General features: G+C 42.5%; 1 protein-coding gene across 3 annotated transcripts in view; it reads right to left on the reverse strand.

Annotated features, from left to right (window-relative positions):
• piezo1 (piezo type mechanosensitive ion channel component 1 (Er blood group)) overlaps positions 1-20026 on the reverse strand; it is an 84931-nt gene that overhangs the window by 5033 nt on the left and 59872 nt on the right. Inside the window, exons 33-51 of one of the 3 annotated variants that reach the window (XM_082557155.1) lie at positions 18883-18948; positions 18354-18526; positions 18110-18213; positions 17400-17567; positions 16228-16486; positions 15722-15904; positions 15367-15573; positions 14412-14598; positions 10886-11021; positions 10598-10745; positions 9895-10047; positions 8467-8528; positions 5093-5251; positions 3951-4098; positions 2925-3113; positions 2310-2402; positions 1789-1958; positions 862-984; positions 676-755 (exon numbers count right to left, since the gene is read on the reverse strand). In XM_082557155.1, the coding sequence (XP_082413281.1) occupies positions 676-755; positions 862-984; positions 1789-1958; positions 2310-2402; positions 2925-3113; positions 3951-4098; positions 5093-5251; positions 8467-8528; positions 9895-10047; positions 10598-10745; positions 10886-11021; positions 14412-14598; positions 15367-15573; positions 15722-15904; positions 16228-16486; positions 17400-17567; positions 18110-18213; positions 18354-18526; positions 18883-18948 (2808 nt within the window). Of the gene's footprint in view, positions 1-675; positions 756-861; positions 985-1788; positions 1959-2309; positions 2403-2924; positions 3114-3950; positions 4099-5092; positions 5252-8466; positions 8529-9894; positions 10048-10597; positions 10746-10885; positions 11022-14411; positions 14653-15366; positions 15574-15721; positions 15905-16227; positions 16487-17399; positions 17568-18109; positions 18214-18353; positions 18527-18882; positions 18949-20026 lie in introns of all 3 variants that reach the window. The other 2 variants (XM_082557154.1, XM_082557153.1) reach the window with 2 other exon arrangements.

Below are 20026 nucleotides of genomic sequence, written 5' to 3' on the forward strand. Positions count from 1 at the left end.
TTGATCTCTTAAACTTAAATGATGTCACTATAGCAGTAATTTCATCTTCATCTGTTGCCTTTATAAATATGGAGTTTGCTACACTAGTTACAAAGAGTTTCTGCAGGTTTGTTGGCCATGACAGGACGAACATTAAGAACAAAACCATTCAAATCTTTCACAATAAGCTGTCACTGATCATTGTGTTTGCTATTGGGGAGTTTTTTAATTTATTTTATTGACAATAATATTAATACTTCCAGTGCGTTTTTCTTACTATTGTAACGTAAAAATCTAACGTTGTAACCTGTTTTGCAGTTTTTTTATTATTCATGTCAGTTATTCTCATGTATCTTATAGATTTTTTCAGCTCCGGTCGTTCCTTTCTTTAACTGTTTCATATACACTAGGTATTTTTTCTTACATGCACTCAGTATCCCATTTGAGTGCATCTACTTCCGGTGCTGCTCCGAGCTGGCAGCCAGTATCAGCAGCTCCCACCACCAAATTTCCCCTTGTGGGACAATTAAAGGATTCTTCTCTGTTCTACCTGTTAGGTGAGTGACTTTGTGCTTCTTGTTCAAACTATGCTGTATCATACATATATCTTAGTACTATATAGTAATAATTTGTGGAAATTTTCCTAAATAAATAATTGTTCACTAACGTAATCATTATAATATAAAATCTGTAAACCTTCGTGCAGCTGACCGACTGGCTTGGCCTCAGCTCCATTGGGGGCACGGATGTACTTAGGAAACATACTGGGAACAAGCCTGGAAGAAATACAAGACAGCGCCTGTTAAAAGAAGCACTATTCATGTTTTTCATTAATGTAAACACTTTTATTAACATAAACATCGCTCCAGAGAGAAAACCTACACTGGCTCAGTGCGGTTGCCAACCAGCAATGAAGCCAAGTCTGCTCTGACTGGGTTCCCAGGTTCCAGGTCGATGGAATGCTTATCAAAGGCATGTTCCACTGTTCCACCCTTACCCAGGTCCCTGAGAGGAAGGAAAGCAGAACAGTTACAGCCTCAGTGACACGTCAGCAGAGCTCAAAAAGTCTGAGAGCCTTTATGTTCACAACATGTGTTTCACTCTATCTGATAGAATGCTTTCATTGTAACCCATTTTTATTATTTACTTTATGAATTACTTTGTTTATAAAAGCTAGATCTTGTGTGAAAAAGTGAGTGTCTATCAGACAACGATAAACTTGTCAGGATCAGATTCACCCACCCATCGGGTGGATATTACACATCTTGGCCTAAACACCTCACCTAGGAGGCATCCTAGTCAGATGTCTGAACCACCTCACAGGAGGACCAGTAACACTGATGACTGAGGAATGCAGATCAAATATGAAATCAACAGCTTATCACAGATGTGCAGAGATGATCCCACACTGCAGGCCAATCCACGACTGATGGTGTTTGTGTGCGTTTTTCTATCAACAAAATCTCCACCACCGCCGGCGGAAATGAGCCTCACTCTTTAGAGATGGCTGTAGACCAGGGGTCCCCAATCCCAGTCCACGAGGGCCGGTGTCCCTGCAGGTTGTAGTTGTGTCCTTGATCCATCACAGCTGATTTAAATGGATAAATGACCTTCTCAACATGTCTTCAGTTCTCCAGAGGCTGGTAATGAACTAATCATGGGATTCAGGTGTGTTGACCCAGGGTGAGACACCGGCCCTCGTGGACTGGGATTGGGGACCCCTGCTGTAGACAATAACTGTTGTACCTCTCTAACAAGCATGTACTCGAATGTTGCTTAGATGAAGAATATTGTTTGATATTGTTTTACCTCTGAAAATTCCAGGACAGGCGAAGTGTGAGGTCAACAGGACCGAGTAACTCTTTAATGACTTCCTGCCTGCTCGGGGGACTGATCCTCCAAACAGATCCAGAACTACCCTCAATCATGGCTGTCACAATGTCCTCATAACTGTAGAGAATGATGAACTGCATGGCGACCTACACGCAAAGGAAGAAGAAAGTTTTAATGACAAATCAACCAAAACAAAAACAACAGGGAGAAAATGATCACAGTTTCAGAGTACACAGCGAGCCGGGGATGGAGCAGACGGAGTATAAACGGTCTGTCTACCCGGTATTTAGTGCTATTACATGCTGGATGTGAAATTATTTTCAATTCATGCTCTTAACACAACACAGGTGTGTGATTACACAGTGAAACAGGACAGAGGCACACTGAGTGTCACAGAACAAGCAGAGATAAATCGATGTGAGCACAGAACAGCTACAAATGCAGATACTGTAACACTGCAGTACACTGAGGTAAACCAAACGGAAACCAATACGCACAGCATTGTCTTCAAAGTCTTTGGCGAGTTGGTCATATTCATCCTCTGAAAAGGGCTTGATGTACTGCTGCTGCACACTCATGGTAAACAGGGGCTGGAAACAGAAGAAGAACACGGCTGATCCCAGTTTGGAGTCAGAGTCGAATTTTACTTCTATAGCACCAAATCACAACAACAGTCAACACGCTCAATATTAAAAAGGGAAGGAGGATGAAAAGGTAAGGACCCTACAGCAGCCACACAGCCCCGTGGGAGCAAGCATTTTGTGACACTGGGAAGGAAAAACCATCAGCCACTGTGACTGGTTAGAGGTTGCCTGTCCTGTAACCATATCCAGAGAGGCGTTTCATTCGGGGTTGGCTACCTTCCAAACTCCACGTTAATCCCTCATCACAATCAGCACAGTCTTAAAATGTGCCAAATAGCAGTTTATGTTCTTAGTGTTCTGCTTTCTGTTGTCTGTTAATACAAGACCAAGCAAACGTATGAAATCATCCCTGTATACTGTCTGCGTATGTGTTTGACAGATAAACAATAAATTAAATTAATCATTTATTAACATTAATTTGGAGCAATTTTATCAATACCCAAGAAACAACTTTGAAGATTGTGTTACCTCATATCCACCCAGCTTGACAGTTACTGTGACGTCAATGGGATGGTTGACCACACCCACGACAGATCGGACCAATGAAATGAAGAGAAGGGGAAACCAGATGATGCAGATCAAGAAGAAGATAATAAGTCCACCCATGCCATATTTCACTATCTTCTTTTTCTTCTGCCCTTTAGGCTGTGGGTATTTCTGAGGGCAAAGAGATTGTTTTTACTAAAAAAAATAGATTTTCTTAACTTACTTCTTAAAAATACAACTTATTGTCCTCCTGATCTCATTAACCACGAGTTAGAAAACAGGACAAAAAAACTGCTTATGAGGAGCCATCCAGTAAACTCGGAAACGCCAAGCAGGTTCAGATAAGAATACTCTGAAACACAATAGCACTAAATCATGTTTAATATAAAAAAAGACTCATTCGTGAGCATTTTTTCCCCGCCTGTCCCATTTGGTTCTTTAGCCGTCAGAATTGTTGTCTGAAGACCAACAAGGAGACCCGATGGATTTACTTTGCCAAATGGATCATCGTGGCATTGCCGTATTGGTCCATTTGATCGACCTTTGTTTTTATTATATTTTATTTTCAGATGTTACAGACGGGACAGACATGAGTGAGGGATAGGAAAGGGAGAAAGAAAGAGGAAGGAAAAGAAAAACAGAAGGGGAGAGGGACAGTGAGAGAGGGAAACAAATCTCCTGGATCACCTGTTGAGAGAAGAAGAAGAGAAAACAAGCAAAAAAAACAAAGCAACATACTAAACACAACAGCATCGCATTAATCTAGCTAAGTGTAAACAGCAGTAAATACTGAATATTGAATGTTGTTGTGCAGCACGCAGGACAGACAGCGCACAATGTGCTTTGAAGTAGCAGCCAAGTAAGGTGTGATTTAAGTCTACGAGCAGTGAACACGCGTGTGCACACCTGTGTGCATCAGCGCGCTGGTATTCAAAAGGTTTCCACGTGTAATGGTCGTGAGCATTTTTTTAATGAACTTTGACTTCGTTGCGCTCGTATCTTTCATACCTTTTCTGTCTCACGGCTGCATTTGATGATGAAAATGTTGGCATAAATATCCTCCACACACATCCAGTTTGACAGAGACAATGTGGTATCGGTCCAAACCCAATCCATCACTGCTCGGAGCTCCACCAAGAACGGCACCAGGCGAAACCTACAAACACGCAGTCAGCTTTGACTCCTGACCCATTTCACATACATTTATCACACTTGATCTCAAACATACATGACGTACATGGTGTGTCTTTCCTTTGCAAGAAGACTAATAATGTTAAGCTGGACTTATGAAGAGCTTATGCTTCTCACTCAAGAGGGACGGGCTTCCTCCTTTTTGAAGTCCACATATGTTGGCTGTAGCATCCCTTGGGTATGTAGGGTTAATTGTTGTAGGCAAGTAATGATTTTCTTCCTGTCGCTGCTTGCGGGGCATCATCTTCTCTTGTCACTGAGAAGTGTGGTGATTTTAATCTGACGGTTGAGCTTGAAACAACAGTGGGTCAAGGGGAAATGCCCCTTCCCTTTGGGTAGTACACTAACACTTTGACCTTTACTCAGGGACGTGATAGTTTACTTTTCCTGAATGGTGCGGTTGGATGGATAAGGCCGCTGCAACCTTCAGGTGCAGCTGTTCTGCTTTTGGCTGTAAGGCATTCATTCTTGTTGCTGTGTCTGTGATGACGTCCACTATGGGCAGCCATAGTGGAGATGTGGCAAAATCTGAGCCATTTGGACAGGAAGCTTTTCTGGTTTGGTCAGGTCTCTATCTCACATGCTTCTCAGTAACTTATCCTAGCTGTCTCTAGCTGTAGTGTCTCCCTGTTATGGTCCCCACTCACACCTGTTCACTTAAATAGGTGACATGATGGTGGGTTGAGGTTGGCCAGTGACGGTAATGACACTCAAGTGGCGACTCACATGATTAATAGTGGACTTAAATAACTGGGAGTTTCTGTCAGATGTTTTAGAACTGAAGAAGCTCTTGGTCAAGAAGGGAAACATCTTCACAAATGTAAAATAAGTCCACGAGCTTTCTTTGAAATAACTCGAAACTACCAAGAGTGACTAAGAACCTACAGATATCTGCAATACGCTGCATGGAGAGAGCAAAGACAAACACAGAGAAGCTCACACTTTCTTTGTGTACATACCCTTGGAAGAGAAACAGATTGAGGTGGTTGTATTTCTTGGTAAGGAAGTTGCCAAGGATACAAGTGGGGTACCCACAGCGGATCTGATAAGCTGATAAGCCAAAGTAAATGCACTTGACAAAGTACCAGAGCTGTGCCACAAAGTTTTGGTTGAACATCCTAAGACAAGACGAGAGAAAGAACATAACACTTAGCTCATAAACCAGTTTATACAGTCAGCAAAACAGCTTGCAAAGTGCAAAATAATGCAAATTGTGACTTCAGAGAGTGACTGCACAAATTTGACATTCATTGCCAAAGTACCAGAGGAATATTGTAGTCTGGACAGGCGGCTCAGACAAAGTAGGTCTGCTATAACAACAGTTGCTGACAAAAGATGCCTTTGTCAGGAGACGCAAAAGCACCTGTGAGACAGTGACAATGTTTGGTCTTGGGTTGCTGTGAGCTCAGGGACAGGCCACCTCGCAGCTATTGATGAAACTACACAGTTGTATCAGTGCTCCCCCAACAATGACTCAAAAAGCACAAACACAACGTTAACCATGATTTGAATTTGATTTAAAGAAGCATGCAAAAAAGAAACATCTTGCATTTTTGGGGAAATTTTATGGGACTTTTTTTCCATATCATTGTGAGACTTGCATAACAATAATTCGAATTTAACAATCCCCAAAACCAAGAGTCACAGGACAAATAACAACAAATGCTAGTAATTCAAAATCTTAAAAAACACAATTTAGACAAAAAGGCTATTAAAAAATATCCAACTGAATATTCACTCTTTATGTCAAGGTGTTCAGGTTCTGTTTCGTCATGACCCATTTCACTGAAATCTCTGGTTGCACTTCCAGTACCGACAGCCAGGAGAGATTTCCTGATCTGCATGCACAATATCCTTGAGAATATGCTTACCTCAAGTTGCTCTCTGTTGCAGATATTGGAGTGTGAATTTTACATAGGAAGCATTAAGCATGGAAACAAGCACTCATGAGAATGAGGCTGTATGTATGAAGTGCTTTGAGTTCTCAGGCAGAGTAGGAAAGCACTCTATAAGCACCGGTCCATTCGATGTGTGTGATTGATCAGAAGTAGAAGAATTATAAAATGACCATCAATGGCCTCAGTCTGGAGCTTCATGCCAGATCTTGGCTGAAGGAACGAGTCTGATTACAGGAGAAGCTTGTTGATGATCTGAAGCCAGTTGGGACTACAGTCATGAACACCATTACTAACACACTATGCCTACTGGACCCAATCTTGCAGCGTGTGTCCCGCCAGCCACAACTTTGAATTATTATTCTAAGTTGTGAACATTGCATCACTGATGCCAAACCTGAAACTTTTACACAGTTCTTTTGTATTTGGGCGACCTCAGCATTAGCAATATGCACCAAACTGTCTAACACAAACACATATACTTGGGGGTCTGTTTGCTCTGCGTGAGAGTCCTGGAGCATTTCCAGTGCTGTCCGTGCTCCATCCATGGAGAGAATCTGAGAGTCATTTTGAGGATTTTGTGCAGAGCAGGCCTCCAATGCTACGAAAGACCCAACTAGACTGGGAGCAGAATGAAAGACTGCTGCCTTATTCCACATAATCAACTCTCAGAGGCTTTTTGGTGGGTACCTTGTGCCCAGCTGTCCCCCTTCCCTTTTCTCTCACTAGCCTGCTCTGACAGTGTGCATCAGCCAGTTTAAGCATGTTAACTCCTCTGACATGCGCTTGCTTTCTTTCATTCGTCTCTGAAAAATGTGCTTGCAGAAGACAATGATTTCATGTCTTCAATTTTTGGAAGCAGTGACACGCTGTACATGCCTAACGCTACTGGTTTGTTAATTACTTAAAACAGAAATGTTAATGTAGGCAGCAATCCTTAACTGTCAGGCTTTGGTGCTGTGAATTGTGCCTGAGTCCAAATGAACCAGGCCCAGCGCTTCACCTGTGCCATGACACACAGCAATCACACACGTAAAGCAAAGGGATACAAGTTTGTACACCTTTAAAGTCACTCACGCCACAAATCTTAAAGACAAAGAGAACAGCCGGGAACAGTCCAACACTTTCACCTGCAGCCTCTGTGACCCGTCTGACCGCTGTCAGAAACAAGTAACCCTGATCAAACACGTGCAGAGATGCTTTCTTAGATCTTATTTTCTACGTTATTCTGAATTTCTTGTATAAATCAGCTGGAAAACCATCTGGGGTCACTGTTTCAGAGTCCAGATCTCACTTCCTATTTCTTCCAATAATTTTCTTTGAGGCTCTTTTTTTAATACTTTGTCTCTTTTGTAGCACTTTTTAGTTTTAGAAACATGACTTATATTTCCCATTAAAAAGTCTGTTTCCCACTGCAGGGTGGTAAGCTCAGAGCAGAGAGAGTCTGGCTGGCAGACGGGTGGGTGGTTTATCCAGGCTTCCCTGGATGAGCCCATGTAAACTCTGGCCACAGGAGGCGTCCATGTGGCTGCAGCCGCCTGCTTCAAGGTTTAACATGTTGCGTACTCAGAGATGCTCTGCAGTATTCCTTGGTTGTAGCAATCGCCTTTTTGCATTGCTGCTAGCTTCCCATGAGCTTGAAGCAGTAAATGGTTCTTCTATAGAGCTCCTCCACTCAAACTGAACATTCAAAGCACTTTTCACTGCAAACCTTATTCCCACATAAGGCTTGTAGTGCTTCTAGGCCTAAGCACACACACCTCACACTTCCATGGATGCGTTGGGACAACTCGGGGTTTTGTACCGAGGACACACTGACATGCCGAGTGCAGCAGTCAGTAATTTGATCCCTGACTGGTAGATGTTTGCTTTGAAGATCAAAACGGGGGATGGTTATGTCTGGGTATATTAATCAAGTCGAGGAGGCCATTTATGTAAACAGAAAGATCCTCTCTGAAAGAAGGAGGGTACAACTGTCACCCTCTTATAAGGCAGCCGTTCCCCAACTCTCTGTGAATATTACAATTTAATATTAACGACCATAAAACCCGACCTCGCGGCCTGTTGTTAGTCAGTTTGGGTCATTGTGCAAATGTACAGTTTATAAGGTTGGAAAACCTCGAAGGCAGTCGAGACTCGAACTGTCACTGAAAACAGTCCAGATGAACAGAATCAACTTCCTAAGATTCAGCAGATCATCTTCACCATGTCTGCATACCTACATGCATGTAGTTGCAGCTTGAGCATGGAAATGGCTGATTATATATTTGTGTTAATAAACAGCTCAACAGGTGCAGCTAATTAAAGCATGCACTTGTTAGAGGCTGGTCAACAATCATCCATTACTCCTCCAAGGAGTTGTTTTTGTTAAAGCAGGACTCAGATCATTATCGATGTCATAATTTATCACAAATAATACAGTAAATGCAAGACATCACCTTTCAGTGACAGCGGGCAGGATAAAGAACATCCAAAGATGAATCCCAAAAACAAGGATCACCTGGAGAGAAAGAACAATAGGACAGCAAAACAAGAAATGTCATTAAAATAATATAAAATAGTTAGAATTGTGAAAAACAACAGCAGAGATGAGCAGTGAGTGGCTCCACAGATGCCATCCTAACAAATATTACAGAAGCACTAAATGACATAAGAAGAAAAAATCTTTTCTGACGCAACCTACGAGTGATTTTAGGATTTAAAAGATGCAACGTTTTAGGAAGAAAAAAGATTCAAATCAATTTTATGTAAAAGAGTCTTTCAACAAACAAGAGACCAGACAGAAGATATATGACACAATCACGTTCACAAAAACTGAAAATCATACCCAACTGTAAAAGTGTCTAATCTCCCATTCAAGATCAGCCTCTGGTGCACATCCAGGTAGAGATTGACTGACCTGCTGACCACTCCCTGACTGCTCTGACCACTGTGCACTTTTCATGCCAGACTCTGCACAGAGAGCAAAGACAAACTTCTATTTCAAACCTACCTCGAATTATTGTTTTGGGTCACGAGAGCTGGATCGCTGCATACGACCCAGAGTCCACAACTTCCAAGCGTTTGGAAGCATGGAAACTAAGACTAGGAGCAAACGTGTCATTTTTTTCCAGCATTCCCTAATGGGAATTGGTTTAACGTGGAATTTTACTATAACAGCCTCTGGGAGAGACCGACCGAGGTGCTGACCGCTGACCCTTTCTCCTGTGGCCCGTGTGAGGGTTTATGTGCTGTGGTTGACTCTCCAGGGTGGGTGTGGTCACTGAAAGGTTCAACCTGGCACATCTGATCGGGGTAAAGCTCGTTCTGTTTTTGCTGTAGCCACGACAGCCTCGCTGCCTCGTTGTAGGGATACAGGTGTAAAGGGCGACCACGATATTGAAGCCGTTTCCTGTCATGAATCCTTCTGTGGTGCAGTTGTAAGAGAACAATCAATGAAGAGGAGACGAAGCATTTAACTTGGTAATGCCCTGTGTCCTGCCACAGTTACTGCAGTTACCCTTGACTGGGTCAGTCGGTGCATCTTTTCCTACTGTGGTGATGTACTAGTTTTTCATCACGATTGAGCAGATAAAGGCAGATCCAGGTAAGGTAAAAGATGTAGCTGAATGACCATAATCAACTAATAAAGGTCAAAGTTTAGGATTTGCTGATTTTTAATCACAGGAGGATACAGGCAGCTTCTACGGAGTAAACTAACAATAGCACCCTACAGAGAGGATGACTCTGAATGGGAGAAAGATCACATTTAAATCAGTTTTATTAAAATAGTTTCTTGTTTTTTGTGGACTGTTCCTCTGAACTTGGATCACCCCGTGAAGCTATGTGAATAATTAATGATAAGAATTTTATTATGTGAACAGAACCTGGAAGATGAGTTTTCCCGTGACAGCCTTGCGCAGGTATAGCGCTCGGTCAATGATCATAGTGCTGAACTGGATGAGCAGCATCACCAGGAAAGCTTCCGGCACCTGGTCTTCTGACAGCGTGGACGCTATATCAGCTGCTGCACTGTGTTTCTGAAGAAACAGGACAAAAGTAATGAGAAGGCTTTCCTCTTTTACGTGGTTTAAAGATTATCTTCCAAACATGACATGTACTTTTATAGTTAAGACATTTACTATTATTCAGCTTCAGTTTCAACAGTGTGTTTGTGTTCTTTGATGAAACTTAAGCATTGTTACAAATAAAGGCTTTGGAGTAATAAAGGCAAAAATGGGACAAATATAAATACTTACCACAAATAAAACACAGTCTGGCTAATTTACTTACATACCTTTGGACACCATGACAACAAACTAAAGGTCAGACTGTTGTTACATGTTGAGATCACCGTTAGGAACAATGAGGCATACAGAGGGCGCTGTTAGTCGGCCTATTCAGTTCCAGCTGTGTGGCAGATGTTTGGGGTTTGTCTTTTATGTATCCAGGCAAACATCTCACTGAGGTTAAGTCTCATTTCCAAAACACTTGATTTAGGTCAAATGTTATCGTTTTGATCTCTTTGTAGTTTTCGTTTTCATTTCTGTATTTTACCGTTAGTCACAAAATGACGAGCTTGTGTCTCACCCCAAAAGCCCAAAAGCCAAAGACGATGATGATGAAGTCAATGACGTCGGTCAGGAACATGAGTGCATAGACATCGGTGGCAGCCCGGTACTCAGAGTGCAGAATATCCCTGAAGAAACCCTGAGCTGGCCTGTAAACACTCTGAAGCCTGCAGGAAACCAGCTTGCATTAAGTCACTGCACACGGCTTTTACTACAGCACCACACCTTTTAACATTACTTTTTCATTAACACAAGAAGCACAATGATACATTTTCTTAAGAGATCATCAGGAGCAGCTTTCATTTACCCGTAAATGAAGACATGTTTTATCTTGTGTCCCACATCCCGTATTCTCTTACTGGCTGCTTCTCTCTTCCTGCCTTTTTGATTCTTCGTCATCATTTCTTTACTGGAGTCAACAGTCTCAGCTCCACTGGACTCCACTGGAAAAGTCGAAACCAGATGAGAGATTTAACTACAATCGGCACAACAGGAAGGGGGAATTATATTTTAGAAGATGCAACATTTGTCTTTTTGTTCACTTGACACATTATCCCAGCAGTAAAAACCAGAGTGAGCCTTAAATCACAGCACATGGAGAGGGAGTGGCCATAGGTGGCCATGAACACCCATGCTGGGCTGTTTCTGTACTGATGTTAATGCCAGAGGAGGTTTGATAAATACATTATATGATGATATGATGCTTTGATTATAAAAGCTGATCTAATGCGCTTGGGCAGGTGCTTTCAGGTTCACCAGAGGATACTGTAAAGGTTGGAGGAGAATGTTGGGAAGTAAGTGGACGGGGTGTGCAGGTGATTTTCCATCTTATTGCGAGGGAAATCCAGGTCTGTAGGAAGCACAAGATGGGGTCATCTGGTCTGTCCGGGGATCATAAAGGAAAGGTTCAAACAATGCAGCATCATTTTAATCACTGTTGGTGGCAAGAAAAACCATCCATCCATTTTCTCCCACTTATCTACTACAGGGCTACAGAAAGGCTGGGACCTATCCTGGCTGTAATGGGGCCAGAGGCTGGGTACACTGTGGACAGGCCGCTAGGACACAGAGAAACACACTCATGCTCACATTCGCACTTACAGACAATTTTAGAATCACAAACGAGAAGAATATGCATGTCTTTGGTTTGTTGGAGACCCTGGAGAGAAGCTTCAAAGACACTGGGAAAATACAGTGGGGCAAAAAAGTATTTAGTCAGCCACCGATTGTGCAAGTTCCCCCACCTAAAATGATGACAGAGGTCAGTAATTTGCACCAGAGGTACACTTCAACTGTGAGAGACAGAATGTGAAAAAAAAAATCCATGAATCCACATGGTAGGATTTGTAAAGAATTTATTGGTAAATCAGGGTGGAAAATAAGTATTTGGTCAATAACAAAAATACAACTCAATACTTTGTAACATAACCTTTGTTGGCAATAACAGAGGTCAAACGTTTACTATAGGTCTTTACCAGGTTTGCACACACAGTAGCTGGTATTTTGGCCCATTCCTCCATGCAGATCTTCTCGAGAGCAGTGATGTTTTGGGGCTGTCGCCGAGCAACACGGACTTTCAACTCCCGCCACAGATTTTCTATGGGGTTGAGGTCTGGAGACTGGCTAGGCCACTCCAGGACTTTCAAATGCTTCTTACGGAGCCACTCCTTTGTTGCCCGGGCGGTGTGTTTTGGATCATTGTCATGTTGGAAGACCCAGCCTCGTTTCATCTTCAAAGTTCTCACTGATGGAAGGAGGTTTTGGCTCAAAATCTCACGATACATGGCCCCATTCATTCTGTCCTTAACACGGATCAGTCGTCCTGTCCCCTTGGCAGAAAAACAGCCCCATAGCATGATGTTTCCACCCCCATGCTTCACAGTAGGTATGGTGTTCTTGGGATGCAACTCAGTATTCTTCTTCCTCCAAACACGACGAGTTGAGTTTATACCAAAAAGTTCTACTTTGGTTTCATCTGACCACATGACATTCTCCCAATCCTCTGCTGTATCATCCATGTGCTCTCTGGCAAACTTCAGACGGGCCTGGACATGCACTGGCTTCAGCAGCGGAACACGTCTGGCACTGCGGGATTTGATTCCCTGCCGTTGTAGTGTGTTACTGATGGTGACCTTTGTTACTTTGGTCCCAGCTCTCTGCAGGTCATTCACCAGGTCCCCCCGTGTGGTTCTGGGATCTTTGCTCACCGTTCTCATGATCATTTTGACCCCACGGGATGAGATCTTGCGTGGAGCCCCAGATCGAGGGAGATTATCAGTGGTCTTGTATGTCTTCCATTTTCTGATGATTGCTCCCACAGTTGATTTTTTCACACCAAGCTGCTTGCCTATTGTAGATTCACTCTTCGCAGTCTGGTGCAGGTCTACAATACTTTTCCTGGTGTCCTTCGAAAGCTCTTTGGTCTTGGCCATGGCGGAGTTTGGAGTCTGACTGTTTGAGGCTGTGGACAGGTGTCTTTTATACAGATGATGAGTTCAAACAGGTGCCATTCATACAGGTAACGAGTGGGGGACAGAAAAGCTTCTTACAGAAGACGTTACAGGTCTGTGAGAGCCAGAGATTTTCCTTGTTTGAGGTGACCAAATACTTATTTTCCACCCTAATTTATGAATAAATTCTTTACAAATCCTACCATGTGGATTCATGGATTTTTCTTTCACATTCTGTCTCTCACAGTTGAAGTGTACCTCTGGTGCAAATTACTGACCTCTGTCATCATTTTAGGTGGGGGAACTTGCACAATCGGTGGCTGACTAAATACTTTTTTGCCCCACTGTATGCCAGCTACACACAGAGGAACCCCAACCGGCCAGGGAATTGAAGGAGATTCTTGCTGTGAGGTGAGAGTGCGAACCACTGCACCACAAAGACTGCAGAGTTCAGTAATGTCGGTTTTTCCTCTGGCTCAGATCCACTAGGGCGGCTTTACAGCCTAAGGCAGCGAGGACGTTTTAGATTCAACACTTCAAACTCAACAATGATTGGTGTCTTGGACAGGTGACAGTGAAGGAGAGAAAAGAACTGAATCAAAGCTAAGTTTAATACACTTAATCCAACTAGGCAACCAAAAGCATAAGAGATGTAAAATAAAAGAGGTAAAATAGGAGGAGACACACACTGGGATGACTAAGGTGGAAAAAACGGTCTTTAGTCTTATTCTGCTTCATTTCATTTCAATCCAAATATTACATTTACTAATGACTTTAATGAGGTCATTTATTGACAGCTTCCTTCACAGGCACGTAATTACCGGTGATAACATGTTCTATATTTGGCACCACAACGGACTGTAGTTCTTCAAACGTTGGGTTGCTTTAGTTTTACTTTGAAGTAATCAGGCTGAAAGGTTTAGGGGCAATGCCATTTTCACACAGAGTAGGTTTAATAATAAACACCTTTATTTAGAAACTGATTGTGTTTACTTGTGTTATCTTTGTCTAATAGTTAAATCTGTTTAATGATCTGAAACATTTAAGTGAGACATCGCTTCCTGATGAAAGGGGGAGCCCTTTTTCACACCACTGTATTTAGAAAACGTGTCTCTGTGCTAAAGGCAGATTATAGCCTGGCTGTCATAGGGCGAGAGGCAGGGTGCACTGTGGACAGGTCGGCAGTCGGTGGCAGGGCCAACTCTCACATTCACACCTGTGAACTTTCCAGTTAACCCCACTAACATCAGCTCTTTGGACTGGGCCAAATCACAACAACCGTTTCCCCAAAGTACTTTATATTGTAAAGTAAAGACCCCACAATAACACACAGAAACAGAGAAACCTTTATCATCACAGTCTACATATAATGAACCTACAAACCTTTACCGTGCTGCTGTTTAGGAGTTTTTATTTTCTTGCGGAACCTGATGCTGCTTCTCTTCTTTGGGACTTCTTCTGTCACGTCCTCATCGTCTCCTTCCCTCTTATCCGGCTGGATACTCTTCACCCAAGGCAGGATTTCTTCTCCTGGTGTATCTTGCGACCCAGTGGGTGTTGATTCAGTGGGCTGTATGGTAGAAAGGTCAGAGCTGGTACTCGGTTCAACGTAGTTCTCATCATCCTGTGTTGATAAATGAGCGATTTAATACATTTGGACTTAATTCCAGATCATTATACAATAAACTCGCCCACTTCATTAGGTACACCTCTTCAACACATATGCTAAACAACCATTCCAGCTTCCAAGTCACTTAAATGAAGGTTATCTTGCTGCGTGATTGACTGATTAGATTAGATAGATAGATAATCCCACAGCAGCAAACGAATGCATTTAGGGATGTAGACTTGCTCAAGATAACCTGCAAGAAAGTTCATTTAAGTGACGTGGAAGGTGGCGTGGTTGTGGGTGCGAGACGGGCCAGTCTGAGTATTTCTGAAACCTCTGATCTGCTGGGATTGTAATTCTTGGCACACTCGTGGCCTCTGAGTACCAACCTGCCCGTCATTTAAACCCCACAGCCTACCTGTTGCTACCCATCTTCTAAAGGCTGCTTCCAGCAGGATAATGTTCTGCGTCACAAAATTCAATTAATCTCAGACGGATTTCTTGAAAACGCCGATGAGTTCACTGTAATCAGATCTCCATCACCGTGACGACTCTGATGCTAAAGCAGGTCCAACCCGTTCTAGCAAAGTGTAACTAATGAAATGGCAGGTGACTGTAAATGTGCTGATTGTGTTACATGATCCTGCAGCTTTTAATGAATGTCCCAAAGCATTCTTTTAAAAACAGCCCAGTAACCGAGACCAAACAACATCTCGTATTCACACCAACCTTTTTAATTTGGCTGATTTCAGCTATTTCCAGGTTTTCCAGCGTGGAGGCTGTACTGACTCCGTCTTCCTCTCTCTCTTCTTTTTTTCTTTTTGCCTTTTGCTTTCCATCTTCATCTCCTTCTCTAGTTTTAACTCCAACATTAAACGTTTCTGGAGAAGCGCTGTGATCCTCCATGGGGCCTTCATGGTCCCACAGGCCATACCGCTGTGTGTACACAAACAGGCAAACCAAATTACAAAGAAATGTCCCCTTTTCTCAGTGCTGTCTGAACACTCATCATGGAGCACACAGACAAGGGCCTACTGAAATCAACTCTGCAGGCTCCTCGAGCCGAAATCAGTGGTGGACTTACCATCAGCAGGGATCTGTGGAAAAACAGAGCCAGCAACTGAAGAAGATCATATCTGATGTAGTTGTCAGTCTTTTCCAGGCCAAGGATGCGAGGTGGGAAGAAAGGCTTATCAAGGGTCATCTCGAAACTACTGTTCCAAGGAAAAAATCCAAACTGGAAAATATATTTCACCACTACCATAACCTGAAAAGAAGCAGAGAAGCCAGCGGTCAAACCAGCAAAGAGCCCCGACCCGCCGTCCTCTGTTAAAGAAGTCATATACAGATGAGCCAGCTTTCGATTGGCTGCTTTAAATCATAAAACACAAGATATTAGTCTGAATAATTTGGACAAATTAAGTTTACTGGATACAAGTACAGCTGCATCCAGTTGACTCTCCACTCCACAGAGGTGTGGACAGAGGCACTCATACGTGCTACACATGATACTGAGCAACATAGTAAGATATTTATGGATGAACTGAAAAAGCCCACACGATGAAAATAACAACATTTCTCTGTTCTTACCTCCGTGTAGATTATAGCAGTCATCCAAAACTTTTTGGTTGGTCTTGGAACAGACAGCATAGCCCACAGGAACACCAGTATGGGCAGGACCAGCGATATGACGGAGGCACTGACCACATTATTTAACACTATGATGAAATAGCACACCAGCTCAGAGTTGGCTGACAGCAGGTTGTACATGGCAAACAGCATCTTCAGCAGACGGCTCTGGCTGGAAAAAAACTCTCTGCTCTGTTCCAACTCCTCGATCAAAAACTGCCTGTAGAGACACAAGGCTGGTCAGGACCACACGTTTGCACATGAATGCAGTGCAAAAGAAAGAATCTGAGTGAAGGAAGAGGGAATGGGAGAGAATACACTGAAACATATGGAAGCCCGTTTCCGCCACTAAATAAAAACAAAACAGCTAGTTTCGACTTATTAACTCGAAATTTCGAGTTACTTTTCTCAAAATTTCGAGTTACTTTTCTCAAAATTTCGAGTTACTTTTCTCAAAATGTCGAGTTAGCTCTGCCAATCAAAAATATACGTGAATGAGGTCGCTTTCTTGTTACCCGGAAGCATATGGCGCAGAGGAACGCCCACTCAAAAACGGATCCCAACAAATTGGCGCTTTGGCGAGTACGTTTGCTGATAGTAACACCGTGTGATTCAGCTAATAACAGGGATTTCATCATTTGTGAAGCCAGGCTGAAAACACTCAGCAATCTGTGCGACTGGATGTAATACCTAGCTTAGCTGTAGCATTTGTAGCTGACGCTTCAGCTTCTGGGTAACGAGGAAATGACGTCATTCACGTAGATTACTGATTGGCAGCGCTAACTCGAAATTTTGAGAAAATAACTCAAAATTTCGAGTTATTTTCTCAAAATTTCGACATATTAACTCGAAATTTCGAGTTACTTTTCTCAAAATTTTGAGTTAATAAATCGAAATTTCAAGTTAATATGTCAAAATTTCGAGAAAGTAACTCGAAACTTCGAGAAAATAACTCAAAATTATGAGTTATGGATCCTTTTTTTTTTTTTTTTAGTGGCGGAAACGGGCTTCCATAGAAACATGCTAGAATTGGGCTGCTTGAGAGATGTTTTGTGGCACACTGCTAGTTTCATAAAGTACAATCACTGCCTGTGAGTGTCGGTAACTTTACTCAGAGTGTCCCCAGCATCTACCTGTCTCCCAGCAGCTCACTGGCTGTTCTGGAGTGTCTGCCTTGCTGCTGGTTGGATAAGTCTGGGATCAGTCCCGTACTGCTGGATGGCGGTTTTGGAGTTAGAATATTCCCACTGCTGTTGAGTCTTAGCTTGGGGGTACACTGGTTTATGCTATCCTCCAGGCACCTGAGACACACACCAACAAAAATTGAGGACAAGAAGTGGATTCATCTACAGAATTAAATCAACATCAACTATTTAAATCCTCTGGTGACCTGCCTTTTACCATTTGGATGAAACTAATGCACTGTTCATTACTAGAGCCTCAGAATATAGAATATAAATGCTGGAGAAAACAGTCAAGCAGAGAAGATACTCTAGAATTATGCAGTCCATTTTATGGCAAGCACAAAGAGTGTTGAAGTAGGACAGTTCCATACATTAAGAGGAATTTCTGCCTTGGATAATACATTTATTATGGGTGAAAATTGTAGTTTTTGAGGTCATAATGACTTTAACCTTTGACAACCTACTTCTATTCATTTTATCCCCCAGTCAAAATAAAAATGTATGCCAAAATTGAAGTAATTCCTTTAGGTGCTCCTGAGAAACTATGTTCATGCAAAGGACCACTTGAAAACTGACGCCACTCCCCACCACGCCCAGAGGGATAAAAGCTACATCAAATCAAATCCACAGGAAACATCGGTGACCCTGCAAACCTGTACCTGGTAGAATTTTCTGCATCGGTGTCGTCCAAACACGTCTCCAGGGTGCAGCTTTCACTGCCCTGAGATTCCTGATCATCTCTGGAGTCTGCTGCTGATCCGCGCTGTCACCAGAGTCACACAGACTGTAGTTAGTGTTCGTTTCTATGTGTTTGTACGTGCATGCATGCATATGTACGATCCGTGTGTGTGCGTGCGTGCATGTGCACTTGCTTGTGCATACTGCACACTCTGTTGTGTTTACCTGCTGAATCTTTTGGATGATGAAGTAGCGCTCATTGCACAAAACAGTAGAAATCTCTCTGTACTGTTTAGTCAGTAAATTAAGCCACTGAGTGAGTCCATCAACCATCGCAAGCACTATCGCCCCCAAGAAACGCAGAATATCCAAGATCCTCTGCACCGTCTCACCACGACCTGCACAGGTAAAAGACAGACAACAAAGTATGATGTGAAGCCACACTGAAAAAGATTCTTATATAATTAATGCAAATTATATCAGGGCCTCGGGACTTTATGCTTTCCCTGAGTCTTTGGATTCTCATGTTTTGTAAGTTGAGTTAATGATGTCGTTCTGTGACTCGGTGGTTCCTCTGGTGTTCCTTCCTAATCTAGTTCAGCCTGCATTTCCCTGCGTGCATTCTCGTAAAGTAAAACACAGAAAGAAAGCCATCTGATAGTACACAAAACCACACAAACTGGACACAAACTATGATGATGGAACCCCTTTGCAAATGGTCAAGAGCAGAAAAGCAGGGACTACGTGAACCTACCAGACTCTTGTTGCTTTGACTCCCCATCCTGAACGATGGGTTCCTCGTAATCATCATCCCCAGAGCCTAGACAAAATCAAATACACAAAGACTGTAAATATCTGCATTAGTATAGTATATCTGTACAATCTCTACCACGTAGATGCGACCTTTTAATACCAATAAGTCTGACAACTTTTTGGTTTTTGCATGTCTTCAGAAGGAAAGAAAATGGTTATAAATTGTTTTGATAACAGCATGTGCCTTTGTGTTTCACTGCTTCTCTTCACATTAGTTGTCAAAGACCAGATATAATAACCCACTGCTGACTGAGACTTGTTCATTTCTGTTGCAAACACTGTCAAACCGCCATCATGTCAGATCTGTAGTGACTGTTTGGATCACTGTCATGCTGATAAATGAAGGTGTTGCCAGTTAAATACTTTACAGATGATAATGTATGGTGGATTTTTCTGAACGAGTCGATTGTGGGCGCCGGTTTAGCTCGGTGTACTGAGCAGGCGACCACATGCCGTACGGCTGAGAGTGGCCAGCCGGGTTTTAGAGACAGAAAGTTTTAGGCCTGCAGGTTCTTCTTTTGTCATTTTAACCAAGACGTGCCAATTTTTAGCAAACAGCTCGAATCACTTTGTTGGTCCAAAAATACAATTTTATGTCCGTCAAACTGCTGTCTTTGACACTTTCTGTTGATTCAACTAAAGAAATTAACCAACGTATTTTGTGACACAAAATTGTCATGTGTAGAGACAACGCTGGTTTGACCATCGAGTTCAAAAACAAACACACACACATTTCTCTTTTTTTGTTTGTTTTTGTTTTTCAAAAACAAACAAAAAACAAAAACAAACAAAACAAACATTGATCAGGTACAATGGCTGGACTGAAAAGGAGTGAAAAAGCAGTGGATGCCCAATGAATCCTCTCCAGAAACCTGGTGCTCAAGAACACTTAAAACTGAGAAAAACATCCAGAGATGCGATGTGGCACCAGGCTTGTAGACCTTACTCTAATGCTTTGGACAAAGTGTTGACTTTGTTTATTTCAGGTCTGCGTGTGTCATGTATGCTGCAATCACCAGTTCACCTGACATCAGTTTAATTTGCAGCTCATCATGCAACATGATGTAAATGTGATAATTGATGTG

Source organism: Aulonocara stuartgranti, assembly GCF_965226115.1.
Source record: "Aulonocara stuartgranti genome assembly, chromosome: 13".
Lineage (NCBI taxonomy): Eukaryota > Metazoa > Chordata > Actinopteri > Cichliformes > Cichlidae > Aulonocara > Aulonocara stuartgranti.